This window comes from Salmo salar, chromosome 12 (genome assembly GCF_965601325.2).
Source record: "Salmo salar chromosome 12, fSalSal1, whole genome shotgun sequence".
NCBI lineage: Eukaryota > Metazoa > Chordata > Actinopteri > Salmoniformes > Salmonidae > Salmo > Salmo salar.
The window spans coordinates 70,372,788-70,390,631 of record NC_138302.1 but is presented as its reverse complement, the minus strand read 5'-3'; the positions used below and the strand labels follow the sequence as shown (position 1 = coordinate 70,390,631).

The window sequence follows — 17,844 nt, the reverse complement described above, 5'->3', positions numbered from 1 at the left end:
GAGGCCTTCATCTGCCCGTACACTCCTGACTCGTACTACTCTGTGTGTGTGTGTGTGTGTGTGTGTGTGTGTGTGTGTGTGTGTGTGTGTGTGTGTGTGTGTGTGTGTGTGTGTGTGTGTGTGTGTGTGTGTGTGTGTGTGTGTGTGTGTGTGTGTGTGTGTGTGTGTGTGTGTGTGCGTGCGTGATGGTGGTGATGGTGGTGATGGTGTATGTGTGCCAAACAAATCATGAACACAAAGTTTTTATGCGCTTACTTTATTCTAAAAGAAACATACATGAGTATACTTCAAAAGAAATGATACATCAAATAATAATAGTGAATATTAGATGAAGAAAATGCATGGTAAATAAATCTAGGTAACAGAAAAACACGTTTGACCTGATTACAATCAGCAAACTGGCCGTTACTAAGTACAGTACCTGTACAGGAGACAGTGCTTTCAGCACCCGGAGTCCAGAAAGATTTGCCGTAGTCAATAACAAAACACATCTTCCATCCACACTAAATCATATTGGCACTTAACTAAATCGAATGCATGTATAATAATATCCTCAATCTGGGCTACTGTACATGTACTTCTTCCAAACAGTCTCACAACTTTTACAAAGCGTGCCATCGCTCTCATCAGTTAGGGACATTTAGGAATCTCTGTCTGTTGTTTTCTAAGTGGTATACTAGCTACAGTACAGTACAGTACATATTCATGTTCAGAGATACAACTACATGCAACAGTTTGTCTGAATGGTACATTTCATGCAAGAGAAAAAGACATGTCCACGGATACGTTTTACAATATGTCCATATAGGATGTGACACTGTGGGATCCATGTATAACAGTCAAAAACATACACACAAACACACATGTTATAAGGCACTGCAGTAGAGAGTATGTAGTAGAAAGGCTGGAGGTGGTGGTATATACAGTGAGGGAGAAAAGTATTTGATCCCTTGCTGATTTTGTACGTTTGCCCACTGACAAAGAAATGATCAGTCTACAATTTTAATGATAGATTTATTTGAACAGTGAGAGACAGAATAACAAAAAAAATCCTGAAAAACGCATATCAAAAATGTTATAAATTGATTTGCATTTTAATGAGGGAAATAAGTATTTGACCCCTCTGCAAAACATGACTTAGTACTTGGTGGCAAAACCCTTGTTGGCAATCACAGAGGTCAGACGTTTCTTGTAGTTGGCCACCAGGTTTGCACACATCTCAGGAGGGATTTTGTCCCACTCCTCTTTGCAGATCTTCTCCAAGTCATTAAGGTTTAAATTAAATTGATAGACTGATTAAAATTGTCATTAAAATTATAGACTGATAATTTCTTTGTAGTGGGCAAACATACAAAATCAGCAGGGGATCAAATACTTTTTTCCCTCACTGTACATCTGGGCACCCCTGTATTCTATGTTCTATAAACACACCATGAATGACTTCCTCTCACAGAAACTAAAGACAGACTACAGACAGAAATAATTACAGATTCAAGTTCACTGGCTATCAATTATCCAAATAGCAGTTATTTGTCATGTGTGAGCACAAATAATACCTGTGCAGAATACCATTTAATATTGCTTGTGTACAAAACTGATTCTAAAATACATTGATAAACATTTACACATGGGCATCTTTAAGAATGATACAGTACTAGCTACCCATTAGGGTTGGTCTGCAGATGTATTCAGTGTATTCTGGATTTATTTTGTTTGCTTTCTGAAAGTGTCTTTTCTATTGAAAGTGTCTTGTCTGCTTATGTTTTCTATTGAAAGTGTCTTGTCTGCTTCTATTTTCGTTGAGAGTGTCTTGTCTGCTTCTATTTTCGTTGAGAGAGTGTCTTGTCTGTTTGTGTTAGACAGTGTCTTGCCTGTTTGCCAAAAATCTAACACATCGTGGGGCCAAAGGAGTCACCCAAACTACAAGTATTCCTCCTTTTTCTCTGGTGGGGAATGTTTAACATTTGGTCTGCAATTTAAAAGAAAAAACATGTTTCAGTAAATGTACATTTCTATACTCAGAGAACAAAACCAAAATGCACATTTCTACCAACCCAGAAATCACAGGATATTAGTGAAGCAGAAATCAACATAACATAATGACACGACAAGTCTCACGTATACAGTTAAAGTTCAGTCAATAAAAGATAAAAGGACATCATGGACTTTCTAGCAAAGGGTTCACAGGTTGAAATACAGTGAAATACCGCCCCTCTAGTCGTAAAACCACACTTCTCCTTTAAGAGTCTATATTTACAAACAGGCTCAGGGAGTGGGAGAAGGGAAGAAGCAATCTCTTAAAGGGGAGGCGGACATTGTGTCGACCCTTAATATCAGACACTGATAAGGAGCAGACATTTAGGAAGGGGGTATGGGGTTGGAGGGGAGGGAGTGAGGGAGGGAGGGGGAGCGACAAATACTATAGCGTAGAGACAAAGGTCCAAATTTTGAATCTAGGAAGGAACAGGGAAAGGGGAGACAGTGAGTGGAACTCGGACAGTCCTGGGGGACAGGCAGGTGTTGATCAGTCAGGGAAACTAGTCTCACTCAACAACTCTGCCCTGAATTAGGGAAGAGAAGAAGACAGGCAGAGAAGAACAGCATTAGAGGAGAGGAGAGGGGAGAGAGAGACACACATCAAGACCTCACCGATTCACCGTTACAGGAAGTACTCCGGTATTAGTGAGTGAATGAGTGCTTGATATTACATGCTAGGTAAGGAAAAATGAGAAGAGATGCTAGCTATCCAGGCTGTGCTAGATGTGAAGAGGTGCATGCTAGTTAGGCTGCTCTAGCTCTGTGGTTAGTTACTGAGTGAAGGTGGTTGAAGTGTTTTTGAAAGAGAAAGATTGTTGATCCTAAATGAAGGGTTAAGGATGGAGAAATTGGTGGATGCTGATGAGTCACAGCGCACAGATCATTTGTAATGTCATTTGTTCTATGGCATGGAATTGATCAGATGTAATGTCCAAATGTGTTGGGTTTATGATGGTTGGTTTTGTTTTTATGTTTTATGTTTTTATTCTTAATAAAAGCCAATAAAGGGGCATGTTTTATAAACCATAAAGCAGGGTGTTAGACACGTAACCTGTCCAGGTTTCCAACTAGTTGCCGAACCTTTCTCTTACATTGAATAAAGAAACTGGTCGTGTTGTAACCAGAAACGTGTTAATCTGACAGCTAGCAACTCTTGGCTTATTGTTGACATATACATATTCATTTGAGGTTTGGGAGTTGAGGTCTTTAATAAGAAACGTTTCTGGAGAATATTGTTGATGGTGGTTCAGCAGTTTATTGTTCATTTTGAAAACACTTAAACATATTTAAAAGCAATGAAAATAAGACAAAAGTCATGGCTAGTAAGTAAACTAGCTGTTTCAGATCAGTAAGACCTACTTTAGGTACACACAAAGTTACAAAAAAACATAACAAATGTTTATTTCTTTTCTTTTGGCTTTTAGCTAGTTCAGTCACATTTGTAATTTGGTAATGACTCTTAGAGGACATCTGTTGTTGACAGGCTTGTAATGGTCAACCCCCCTCTTTCATTTAGCAGAAGTGTAGGAGGTCCTTCAGGCCTATGTACCCTCATTCTGAGTACAATGGAACACTCCATACACAAGGACTTTACTAAGGAGAGGGGCCAGATGACCAGAAAACGGGGGGCATGGAACAGTTCTTATAAAAGTTTAATGGTTCTGTTATCGGAAGCACGATTAACCAACCCTTTTACCCCAATTAATTATGATCAAGAGCGATGAAGAGTCAGAGTTGTGGGTGGTGAATTCAAGCAGAGAAATGCATGGGTTGAGTTGGTGTTCAGGAGGTCTAGATGACCTGAGCAGAGGCTCAGTGAGTGACTGAAAGTACAGTATTTTAGCATAGAATAGAGTAGTATAAAATAGAATTTCAATGTCCATTGAAACTGTATGTTTTCTTTAAGAGTATTTGCCTATAGAGCACACAAGGAATAAATCCATGAGTTTAACAGAATCTGACGGGTTTTATAACAGTGGGTTTTTATAAGAGGTCAGCCAGTAGTCCTTAGCTTATGCAGTCTCTGAGATATAGAACATGTGGATGATGGATATTGGGTAGACTTGCACGGATGTGCTAACAAATGGAACGTGATGTTAAGGCATGCAATGACCGGCATCTCTCTCTCATTAAAACAACATTTATTTTAGCTCACATATTTGACCCTTTTGTGTATATCTGATTCGAACTGATGACATCATAAAATGCTGCTTATCCAAACCGTATCAAAATAGCTCAGAGAAGATTTTCTGTTCTATTCGGAATGTCAGCCCTGTATGATGTCATCAACTATATTCGATTGGAATGTTAAAATGTGTTAAAAGACACAAAGCAACACACACATAGGCACAGCTCCAACCAGGAAGTATAAGACATGCTAACCAAAACCACGAAATTGTTTTATTTTTCTTTGATCGTATTTGTCCCACAATTTACCCTCAGGCATTCTGCCATAAAAAAAAATCCTATGTCTCCTCTACACAGTAATTCCTTTGGCAAAACTTTATACAATACTTTGGTTCTGTTTTGCTTGATTCACATATATAATAAAGTACAAAAATTGAATTCTCTTAGGGTCAAATTCAGGAGACTTCCAGTATCTGTTTAGTTACGTTTAATGACCTTTTAAGCCACATGCCAGATTTGATTAACATAAAACGCTTTAAAAGGATAATTGAGCAAAATCACCATCCTCTCAATGACATGTATTGCAATAAAATATAAAAGTTTCAGCTCAAGAATATGTTCCATAGAATAAATGGCATTATTTAATGTCATTAAAAAAGCCTCTGAATTCCTAAAAGTTTCTCAAATCCAAAGGTGGAGACTGTGCTTGTGTGTGTGTGTGTGTGTGTGTGTGTGTGTGTGTGTGTGTGTGTGTGTGTGTGTGTGTGTGTGTGTGTGGTGTGTGTGTGTGTGTGTGTGTGTGTGTGTGTGTGTGGTGTGTGTGTGTGCGCAAGTGTTTGTGAGCTTTACACATCAGTTAAAGAGAAATGGGGAGGAGCAAAGTGTGGCCTCTACTCTCTGTTTGGGTGGCTGCTGGGAGGGGGCGGGTTTACACGTACTCCCTGGCTGTGGATGGTTGTGATTGGCGGTAGTACTGCTGCCCTCGCCTCTCCTCATTGGAGCAGGAGCAGCACAGGAAGGATCCACCCAAAACCGTCAAGCTGGCCGCCGCCCATCCCACGAACAGGGCTGACCCAAACTCATACCTGCAGTGGAAATGGTCAAATCTGTCTTTAATATCGTTTTTTACAGTACTCTTAGACATGTTATCTATTACTCAGAGATAAACTGAGTGGTAGATACAGTGTGTGACCAGTGTGATAGGGTTACCTGGCATTGACCGGCGTGTTTGGGTTGAAGAAATGATAGGACACCTGAGTGGCGTACCAGGACACGGACACCAGCGTACACAGACCTGCAGAAAGAGGAAGAGAGAAAGAGAGAGAGGAGGGGGGCGCAACATCACATTATGAATCTAAACAAGAACACACACACACACACACACACACACACACACACACACACACACACACACACACACACACACACACACACACACACACACACACACACACACACACACACACACACACACACACACGTGCAGCAGTAAAAGCACTCTGTGTAATGACTCTGAGGTTGTTATTCTCTCTGTCAGGCTCATGGTTGTCTCTGAGGTCAGGGAGCTAATGTGTCCACAATCACCACTTCCTGTTTACAGCTGGGACCCTTATTACCCAGAAGACCGCTGGTGAGAGTTTCTGATCAGAGGAATGCAAGACATGAGCCCTGAAAAACTGGTTCCACTCAAACAGTAAAAGTGAGAGTAAGATAGTGAACACTTATAAATTATAGAGATAACAAGCTCTTAAGTACAACTCACTGTAGTGGCTGAACCTTTAACTTAGGGAGTGGTACTTCACCAGGATATATTTTCTAATAGCCTTTTAAGTTGTGGGTGTTGAGGTGGTTAAAAAAACAGCAAGCTACACAGTATAGTGGTCACATGACTAGTATTACACAGTGGAAATCAGTGTTATCATGCAGGTGCCCACACCCTTGCTCCAGAGTTCTGTTTGTTTCTTTAATCACATGACAGTCACATGATGGTCACCTGATAGTGGTCTTACCTGCGAGTAGAAAGAGGGCTCCTCCAGACACAGCGATGAGCCCCTTGGAGGCGGGGTTATTGTCGCCCACCTTAGTGCACTTCATCCCCACCACACTCACTATCATTCCTATGAAGCCCAGCAGCACAGACACCACCATAAGAGCACGACACGTCTGGATGTGAACTGTGGAGAGAGGGAGAGGGGTGAAAGAAGAGGATGAGAGAAGACAAAAGAATAGATGAAGGCAGAGAGATGGGAGAAGAGGTGAGAGGAGAAAAGAAAAGAGGTGAAACAATGAGGGGGTATGAGGAGAGCGAGAGAGCAGGCAGAATATAGCAGGGTGGGGTGGTAGCAGGGAGAGAAACAAGTGTTGAGAGGGTCAAGGGAATGACAAAAAGAGGGGAAGAGAGAGGATAACAGAATGGGTATGTTAGGGCAGTTGTACTCGGCTTCAGATGGCAAGGAGATCAGACAGACTACAGGGTACAAACAGAATATCTACACAGCCTGGTATATTTATATAGAATATCTACACACAGCCTGGTATATATAGAATATCTACACAGCCTGGTATATATATATAGAATATCTACACAGCCTGGTATATATAGAATATCTACACAGCCTGGTATATTTATATAGAATGTCTACACACAGCCTGGTATATATATATATATATATATATATATATATATATATATATATATATATATATATATATATATATATATATATATATATATATATATATATATATATATATATATAGAATATCTACACAGCCTGGTATATATAGAATATCTACACAGCCTGGTATATTTATATAGAATGTCTACACACAGCCTGGTATATAGATATAGATATATATAGAATATCTACACAGCCTGGTATATATAGAATATCTATACAGCCTGGTATATTTATATAGAATGTCTACACACAGCCTGGTATATATAGAATATCTACACACAGCCTGGTATATAGATATATATATATAGAATATCTACACAGCCTGGTATATATAGAATATCTACACAGCCTGGTATATTTATATAGAATATCTACACACAGCCTGGTATATAGATATATATATAGAATATCTACACAGCCTGGTATATATAGAATATCTACGCAGCCTGGTATATTTATATAGAATGTCTACACACAGCCTGGTATATATAGAATATCTACACAGCCTGGTATATTTATATAGCATGTCTACACACAGCCTGGTATATATAGAATATCTACACAGCCTGGTATATTTATATAGCATGTCTACACACAGCCTGGTATATATAGAATATCTACACAGCCTGGTATATTTATATAGAATGTCTACACACAGCCTGGTATATAGATATATATATATAGAATATCTACACAGCCCGGTATATTTATATAGAACATCTACACACAGCCTGGTATATATATATACAGTTGAAGTCAGAAGTTTACATGCACTTAGGTTGGAGTTATTGAAACTCCTTTCTCAACCACTCCACAAATGTCTTGTTAAGACACTATAGTTTTGGCAAATCGATTAGGACATCTACTTTGTGCATGACAAAAGTAATTTTTACAACAATTGTTTACAGACAGATTATTTCACTTATAATTCACCGTATCACAATTCCAGTGGGTCTGAAGTTTACATACACTAAGTTGACTTTGCCTTTAAACAGCTTGGAAAATTCCAGAAAATTATGTAATGGCATTAGAAGCTTCTGATAGGCTAATTGACATCATTTGAGTCAATTGGAGGTGTATCTGTGGATGTATTTCAAGGCCTACCTTCAAACTCAGTGCTGCTTTGCTTGACATAATGAGAAAATCAAAAGAAATCAGAAATCAGAAAAAAAATGTAGACCTCCACAAGTCTGGTTCATCCTTGGGAGCAATTTCCAAATGCCTGAAGGTACCACGTTCATCTGTACAAACAATAGTACGCAAGTATAAACACCATGGGACCACGCAGCTGTCATACCGCTCAGGAAGGAGACGCGTTCTGTCTCCAAGAGATGAACGTACTTTGGTGCGAAAAGTGCAAATCAATCCCAGAACAACAGCAAAGGACCTTGTGAAGATGCTGGAGGAAACAGGTACAAAAGTATCTATAGCCACAGTAAAACGAGTCCTATGTCGACATAACCTGAAAGACCGCTCAGCAAGGAAGAAGCCACTGCTCCAAAACCGCCATTAAAAAGCCAGACTACGGTTTGCAACTGCACATGGGGACAAAGATCGTACTTTTTGGAGTAATGTCCTCTAGTCTCATGAAACAAAAATAGAACTGTTTGGCCCTAATGACCATCGTTATGTTTGGAGGAAAAAGGGGGAGGATTGCAAGCCAAAGAACACCATCCCAACCGTGAAGCACATGCGTGGCAACATCATGTTGTGGTGGTGCTTTACTGCAGGAGGGACTGGTGCACTTCCCAAAATAGATGGCATCATGAGGCAGGAAAATGATGTGGATATATTGAAGCAACATCTCAAGACATCTTTAATGTCTAGATTTCTCATGGCTTAAATTGGGGCAGAACAGGAGTGGAACAGAGATTTCTGGGCAAAACATCATTGGAAAAGCAACCAATCAAAACACAACCACCACATTGTAAATGAATATGAAATCAGAATTCAACTTCTTAAGAAAATTGAACTTTTTGACACAAAACTGGAGACGACAAAAATTCACATTATCCTCCTCTCTATTCTTTCTCCCTCTCTCATCCTATCTGCCTCTTTCTTTCTCTCTTATCTCCTTATTGTTTTCTCTGTCTTTCTCTCTATCTTTCTCTCGCTCTCTCTCCCTCTCTTCTCTTTAATAACTCATTATGTTTCCCACTTCCATGGTACAAAATGGGATAATTAACATCAGTCTTCGATTTAACTGTCCCGCTCAATCATTCAAAATCAAACCACAGGGGTTTCCCCGCTCAGTATTCCATGGAGAACACACACATAACGCAGTAGGCGGGACATTTTACATATTTACTCACTCACGCACGCACACACACAAATACATAAACATACGGATACATTCTGTAGGAGGAAACGACGTGCACACACAAACATACATACTCATTTTCTGTCACACACACACTGTAGGAGGGCCGTGTTACATGTTTCACACAGTGGGATTAGTGTGGCTTTGTCACAAAGCGGGATTGTTTTCACAGGGCTGTCGCCACGGTGATCAGACACTGCGGCCTGCAACACACACTCACACAGCAGCCCTGACAACAGAGACTACACTAACAGAATGTGAGAAAAAAACACCAATACAACACTAATACTGCATTAATGCACTCACCAAGACCTTACAAACTGCAGACACAACATCAAGTTCACAGCTCAATGTTAGATCAACACGTGCATTAATCATGAATACAGCAACACATATCTGCATCATAAATTACACATTTCTACAGTGTTGCCAGCAAATGAAACTACAACAATATATAAAGACTACATTCATTTGCCCCTAGTAGAGCCCTTCCAATCCCTAAACATCACCCCTAACAACACACAAGACAACAGACTGTAGAACCACAGCTACTGCCAAGAACAGACCGTGCAAAACTACAATTATTTACATTTTAGTCATTCAGCAGACACTCTTATCCAGAGTGCATATATTTTCATACTTTCCTCGTAATGGTCCCCCATGGGAATTTGACCCATAACCCTGGTGTTGCAAGTGCCATGCTCTACCAACTGAGCTACACTGGATTATAATCTCACAGCAGACCAAATTACTATAGAATAGAATAGAATAGAATAGAATAGAATAGAATAGAATAGGATAACTACATAGTAACATTGAATACTGACATTGACAGTGTGAGAAAATGTATGTAAAATACAACTGAGAACAATAGCCTTTCCAACAAACTTAAGTCATAATTTACATTGATGGGAAAACACAGTCACACATTCATAGTTTAGCAATGAATCACATCTTAGAACCTGATCTGAAAGGGCTAGTGATGGGCAGATGGCCTTTGAACTTAGATTTATGTGTGGCAGGATCTGCTTGAAGGAGAATTTTAATGGTTTATGAGAGAAAGAGGTTTTATTTTCTGTCTTTCATCCAGTGTGTGGGGAGTTTGGGCTGGCCGTACAAGGCACCACTCTGCTCAACGGACTAATGGAGGAGTCAAGGACGTGTGTGTGTTCCTCCCACTATACTCTACCCTGTGTCAAGGCTGGTAGGCACAAGCTGTATATGTGTGTGTGTGTGTGTGTGTGTGTGTGTGGTGTGTGTGTGTGTGTGTGTGTGTGTGTGTGTGTGTGTGTGTGTGTGTGTAGATGTGAATGTGTGGATATGGACGATGGAAATTGTCCTTTATGGGATGACTTGGGACTTCATACGTAACAATGGTTTGCCCACTCCATTAAAACAGAAAACCATTCAAACAACTCTACCTTCATTCTATTAATGTAAATGTCAGACACATAAGCTTAGGGGCACTGATATATGGATGATGATTGTCATGTGAGCCTTCAGCCTTAGAAGCATATTTGACATCTACAGCAGAAAGGGCCATAGCAGCACTCCTGTCCAGTTGGAGGGGAACAAAACACAAACTAAATAGCTATAGACAGAGAGAGAGAGAGAGAGAGAGAGAGAGAGAGAGAGAGAGAGAGAGAGAGAGAGAGAGAGAGAGAGAGAGATACTGGAGAGAGAGACAGCGAACTACTGGAGAGAGAGACAGCGAACTACTGGAAAGAGAGAGAGATACTGGATAGCGAGACTACATTGCTGCCTGCCATAAGATGAGGGACAGTGTCTGACAGACCAATCAACCTGCACATGTCCTCTACTGTATGCTTATTGTTATTGTTCAATGTATGGTTATTTTGACCCTTGGTTATTGTTGTTACTGTTGTCCCGTTGACAATTTTGATTCTTATTATTGTCATATTGTAAATATCAAAAGTAAGCTTTGGCAATATGTACATTGTTACGTCATGCCAATAAAGCAAATTGAATTGAATTGAAATTGAGAGAGAGAGAGAAAGAGGGGGGTACTGGAGAGAGAGACAGCCAACTACTGGAGAGAGAGAGAGAGAGAGAGAGAGAGAGAGAGAGAGAGAGAGAGAGAGAGAGAGAGAGAGAGAGAGAGAGAGCGAGAGAGAGAGAGAGAGAGATACTGGATAGAGAGACAGCCAACCACTGGAGAGAGAGAGAGAGATACTGGAGAGAGAGAGAGAGAGAGATACTGGATAGAGAGACAGCCAACCACTGGAGAGAGAGAGAGATACTGGAGAGAGAGAGAGAGATATACTGGATAGAGAGACAGCTAACTACTGGAGAGAGAGAGACAGTGAACTACTGGAGAGAGAGAGAACGAGGTACTGGAGAGAGAGACAGAGAAAGAGAGAGAGGGATACTGGATAGAGAGACAGTGAACTACTGGAGAGAGAGCGAGAGAGACTGCAAACAACTAGAGAGAGAGAGAGAGAGAGAGAGGGATACTGGATAGAGAGACAGCGAACTACTGGAGAGACAGAGAGAGAGAGAGGGATACTGGATAGAGAGACAGCGAACTACTGGAGAGACAGAGAGAGAGAGGTATACTGGATAGAGAGACAGCAAACTACTGGAGTGAGAGAGAGAGAGAGAGAGAGAGAGAGAGAGCGAATAGATAGAGAGACAGCGAACTACTGGAGTGAGAGAGAGACAGAGAGAGAGAGACAGAGAGAGAGAGAGAGAGAGAGAGAGAGAGAGAGAGAGAGAGGGAGAGGGAGAGGGAGATGAACAATGTGTGCAAGTACATAGCTGCTACTATCTCTACTGATGACCTCACAATAGCCAGCAGGATAACAGGGGATGAGAGCATGGTGTGATGGGAGGGGGACATCAGACCATCCACCATCTCATCAGCCTGTGTGGGCTGGTGGTCAGATATTCCACTGTAATATCCAGAGCTGTAGAGTGTTCAAACTATCCCTCCATGTTGCCACCAAACATTCTTTGACAGTTCAAATATTTATCTAGAAAATACTGTAAATATCGTTGATGTCAGTATTGATATCATTGTGCCAATATGGAGTCTCCTGCCCAGGTTATTCTAAATCTCCAACCACACCATAGTCTGTATATTCATAAGACTGTAGGAGAGAGTGCTCTACGACTTGGACAGTATTTAACACTAAGCTGACAAGAAAAGAGAACCCTCTTTGATGTTCACCTCAAAGGGAAACCCTGGTCCTGAAACCTGGCAAAAACAGTTCCACTGCTCTAACAGAAGTACAGTAACCTAGCTGGACAGTGCTTCATCTTCCCCAGAGCCAGATAGAGAGAGTTTGGCCATTATTCTATCATCCAAAAAGCATGATGTCACTGAGATGACATAACATGATTCCATGGCAGCCGTTTTAGCATCTCCTGGAAAATGTTGACACATGAATGGTTGAACAGAAGCAGCAATATGGCATCCATCTCTGAAGTTGGCTAAAATCTAACTACAATTGAAGTCGGAAGTTTACATACACCTTAGCCAAATACTTTTAAACTCAGTTTTTCACAATTCCTGAAATTTAATCCTAGTAAAAATTCCCTGTCTTAGGTCAGTTAGGATCACCACTTTATTTTAAGAATGTGAAAAGTCAGAATAACGGTAGAGAAGAATGATTTATTTCAGCTTTAATTTCTTTCATCACATTCCCAGTTGGTCAGAAGTTTACATACACTCAATTAGTATTTAGTAGCATTGCCTTTAAATTGTTTAACTTGGGTCAAACGTTTCGGGTAGCCTTCCACAAGCTTCCCACAATAAATTGGGTGAATTTTGGCCCATTCCTCCTGACAGAGCTGGTGTAACTGAGTCAGGTTTGTAGGCCTCCTTGCTCGCACACACTTTCTGCCCACACATTTTCTACAGGATTGAGGTCAGGGCTTTGTGATGGCCACTCCAATACCTTGACTTTGTTGTCCTTAAGCCATTTTGCCACAACTTTGGAAGTATGCTTGGGGTTATTGTCCATTTGGAAGACCCATTTGCGACCAAGCTTTAACTTCCTGACTGATGTCTTGAGATGTTGCTTCAATATATCCACATAATTTGACTTCCTCATAATGCCATCTATTTTGTGAAGTGCACCAGTCCCTCCTGCAGCAAAGCACCCCCACAACATGATGCTGCCACCCACGTGCTTCACGGTTGTGATGATGTTCTTCGGCTTACAAGTCTCCCCCCTTTTCCTCCAAACATAACGATGGTCATTAGGGCCAAACAGTTCTACTTTTGTTTCATCAGACCAGAGGACATTTCTCCAAAAAGTACGATCTTTGTCCCCATGTGCAGTTGCAAACCGTAGTCTGGCTTTTTAATGCCGGTTTTGGAGCAGTGGCTTCTTCCTTGCTCAGCGGCCTTTCAGGTTATGTCGATTTAGGACTCATTTTACTGTGGCTATAGATACTTTTGTACCGGTTTCCTCCAGCATCTTCACAAGGTCCTTTGCTGTTGTTCTGGGATTGATTTGCACTTTTCACACCAAAGTACGTTCCTCTCTAGGAGACAGAATGCGTCTCCTTCCTGAGCGGTATGACGGCTGCGTGGTCCCATGGTGTTTATACTTGCGTACTTTTGTTTGTACAGATGAACGTGGTACCTTCAGGTGTTTGAAAATTGCTCCCAAGGATGAACCAGACTTGTGGAGGTCTTTTCTGAGGTCTTGGCTGATTTCTTTTGATTTTCCCATTATGTCAAGCAAAGAGGCATTGAGTTTAGTAGGCCTTGAAATACATCCACAGGTACACCTCCAATTGACTCAAATGATGTAATTTAGCCTATCAAAAGCTTCTAAAGCCATGACATCATTTTCTGGAATTTTCCAAGCTGTTTAAAGGCACAGTCAACTTAGTGTATGTAAACTTCTGACCCACTGGAATTGTGATACAGTGAATTATAAGTGAAATAATCTGTCTGTAAACAATTGTTGGGAAAATTACTTGTGTCATGCACAAAGTAGATGTCCTAACCGACTTGCCAAAACCATAGTTTGTTAACAAGAAATTTGTGGAGTGGTTGAAAAATGAGTTTTAATGACTCCAACCTAAGTGTATGTAAATGTCCGACTTCAACTGTATATTGTTTAATGACCCTGTTGTGTCCTGTATAGCACCAGTGCTTGTGTGGTATTGTACACTGCCTAGTGCAGTACAGAGGTTTCATTCACTGCAGAGCCCAGAGAACTGAGAGCTTCGGTGGGTTGTGACCAATACCAGGCAGTATCTGCCTCTGAGACTCTGAGACAGCAACAAGTAGAAGAACTGTTCCTTCAGCACCACTGTTCAGACTATAGTGAAACAAAGCAGGATAAGACAGTGTAAAAAACCTCAAGATACCTCAGGAACGGTTCTATCTGTACAGGGAGTAGTATCCTTATTTTTATCCTTCTAGTGTCCAGATCTTGTCATAAGTCTCTCTCCGAACAGTTTCTCACAGCTTCGATATGTTTACATTGTCACAAGTTTTGAAAATGAATTTCCTTTTTAAGGGCAATTAATCAGAATCGGTAAAAAGTCCATCAGTTTCCACTGCAGTGCTTTGGTACACTCCAACACTGCAACAACACAGTCTGGTGAACAATTAGTCCTCATCACATGTTCCTCATGCTGTGTAGTGAAGGAGAAGGGTTCATTTAGCACAATATGAAAGCACCTGCAGGAACTGCCTAACACACACACACACCAGTACACATGCTTGAGCACACACACACACACACTTTGCATCCAAGACCAGTACTGAGTCTGAACATACCATAACAGGAAGAGATATTGGTAAGACCATGAGTTCACTCAACAGTGGAATAGAGTGAGTACGTGCAAAATAGTACAGTTCAGTGATTTAATCTCTTAGCCTGGCACAGCCAGAAGAGGACTGGCCACCCCTCATAGCCTGGTTCCTCTCTAGGTTTCATCCTAGGTTCTGGCCTTTCTAGGGAGTTTTTCCTAGCCACCGTGCTTTTACACCTGCATTGCTTGCTGTTTGGGGTTTTATGCTGGGTTTCTGTACAGCACTTTGTGACATCAGCTGATGTAAGAAGGGCTTAAAAAATAAATTTGATTGATTGAAATTTGATTGGTTACTTGACCTACACTCAACAACATGCCTTGCTTGACCAGACAGCAACAAGTAGCAGAAGCCATGGTAGTATTACACGGGGTAAACTTTTCAAAAGTTGGTACCAAAGTGTGTTATGCTGTTTGCTCTCACTCGCTCGTTTACCACTCACACAAGCACACACACAGGGTGTGTTAGGGCCGGACAGGAACAATGCGTGTGTGTGGGGAAGACAGAGCACATTCTGAGAATATCTCTGATGTTTGGCTCAACACTGGGCTTTTCTTCTCCAAACAACCACTATTCATCACAGGGACAATACTCTGTTTTTATTACGCCGATGAGCAAAGGAGACCAAGCTCGAGTTCTCCCCTCGCAGAAAATGTTTTGATATAATGAATTGCACAGCGGCCAAACATTAGCCTGATTTGTTGGTTTGGGGTGGTGTGGGTCACAGGGATTAACATGCGTATCCGTGTTTCTTAATAAAACTAAAACAAAAACAGAAAACTCCAAACGGCAAAACCATTCTGATTTTCAGACAAATGACTTGACCAAGTCCTCCCCCTGTAGCTTTTCATTACCCTAATGGGGTAATCAGTGAAGAGAATAGACGGGTGCATTTCTGTAATCTGCCTGCCATTAATTATGAGTCAGTAGGTCTATGCTAAACAGATTGGAGATGCCAGGAACCTCATATTCAGGGCTAATTTATGCCTGAACCCCACATTCCTCTCTCCCTCTCTCTCTCCCACTCTCTCTTTCTTTCTCGCTCCCTCTCCCTCTCTCTCTCTTTCTCTCACTCTACCTCTTTCTCTTTTTCTCACCCCTCCCTCCCTCCCGCCCTCCCTCCCTCCCTCCCGCCCTCCCTCCCTCCCTCTCCTAATTAAACATGCCAACAGCAGCACTTTTTATCTAATAGATTTATTACTTTAATGTGTTCCAGACAGTTGGATTAGTTAGATTGTTTTATGAATTGTTTATGCATTCAGTTGCTGAATCATACAAATAGGCAAATGGATCATTTGATCATGATGTTTCTTCAAACACTTCCCTCTATAAATCAACCCAGTTAATGGCCCGTGTTGGGAATTGGGTAAACAGATCTGTTATGTGAGAATAAGGCATCTCATAATGACCAACTCCAGATACACAACTGTCCATAAACAGGCATCTAAGACTGCATTCAAACTATGGCAGTGTGATATATATATATATATATATATATATATAGAGAGAGAGAGAGAGAGAGAGAGAGAGAGAGAGAGAGAGAGAGACAGAGAGAGAGAGAGAGAGAGAGAGAGAGAGAGAGGAAGCGGATTTGTTCAATGATGCAATGCTGGGGCAGGAAAAGAGAGAGAAAAATATAGAAAGGCAGATAATGACAGGTCAAAAGTGTAGGAGTGATCGTTGCGATGTCCTACTCACCGTCCAGTGACAGCATGGAGTCAAACACCTTGCACTGCACCTGTCCTGTACTCTGGGAGGCACAGCTCATCCACAGGCCCTCATAGAGCCCCACGGCCGTGATGATGGCGTCGCCCGCGTACGAAGACTGCTTCCACTGGGGCAGAGCCGTGGTGGAGATGATGCCTATCCAACCACCCAATGCCAGGAAGTAACCCAGTAACTGGAATCCTGAGTTTGCCATCCTGTCTTTTTGTCTATCTGTTATTGTCTGTCTCTAGCTTTGTTTTTCTCTCGCTTACTCTCTGGTTCCTTCTTGTTCTTTCTTTGTAAATGTATAGCTTTCTTTCCTTTTTATTTATCTGTCCTCTTCCTGTCCTCCTTTTCTTTGGCTACTATTTTGTCCTCTTCAGAACACCTGAAGCAGTCTCGTAACACAGTGTTTCCACACACAGGCAATACTGTTGGCAGAGTGAAACACAAAACTCCCCCAAACTGTTTCTCAGAGCTCCCGTTGTCTCTCAGAGCCACAGAACGAAAAGTCAAACACCCCTTTACAGACAATCCAGATTTCAGCACTACCTCAGGCACTCTCTCAGTGGTCTCTTTCGTTTCTCTTTCTTCCTCTGGTCTCCTTTCTGGTCACTGTCCGCTCTCTCTGAGCATCTCCTTCTCTCTGCTCTCTCTCACACATCTGGCGTTCTCCTCTCTCTCTCTTTCGCGCTCTCTATCTCTGTCTTGCTCTCTCTCTCTCTCTCTCTCTCTCTGTTTATTTCTCTTTCTCCTGTTGGAGGTGTGTATGTCCGGGTCTTGACCAGACTGCTGTTTCCTGGTTGTCTGGGGTGATCAGGTCGTCAGGCTTGGTCACTACGCTCACTAGGCTTCCTCAGATACTGCATGGTTTCTCCTGACTCTCTATCTCTCTCTTTCTTTCATCAACACTATTTCCATCTGCTCCGCACTTCGAGGGCTGAACAAGGGATTAGAGAAAAAAAATAGAAAAAGTTTATGTACACAAAAAGCCCCTAACAGGCTGGGCACAGAGGGGTCAAGAGCTGAGCTCTGATTGGCTCCTTCAGTGTTCTAGGAACGCCCAATGGGATGGGGAGAGGAGAGGGGGCAGGATGGGGGTAAGGGGGGTCTAGGGAAAGCGAGCGAGCATGAGAGAGAGAGAGAGAGAGAGAGAGCGAGAGAGAGCGAGAGAG

At 41.6% G+C, this 17,844-nt stretch overlaps 1 protein-coding gene across 2 annotated transcripts; it reads right to left on the bottom strand.

Annotated features, from left to right (window-relative positions):
* Positions 1-240: 240 nt before the first annotated feature.
* Positions 241-17,617, bottom strand: cldn19 (claudin 19). 2 transcript variants are annotated; one of them, XM_014132958.3, is made up of 5 exons: positions 16,661-17,617; positions 6,174-6,338; positions 5,374-5,458; positions 5,103-5,249; positions 241-2,561 (listed from the first exon to the last, which is right to left on the bottom strand). In XM_014132958.3, exons 1-5 carry the CDS (start codon positions 16,881-16,883, stop codon positions 2,525-2,527), a joined length of 657 nt encoding a protein of 218 aa, XP_013988433.1. In that variant the 5' UTR covers positions 16,884-17,617; the 3' UTR covers positions 241-2,524. The 2 variants fall into 2 exon arrangements, with proteins under 2 accessions (XP_013988433.1, XP_013988432.1); XM_014132957.3 differs by having other exon boundaries at positions 241-1,969.
* Positions 17,618-17,844: the final 227 nt, after the last annotated feature.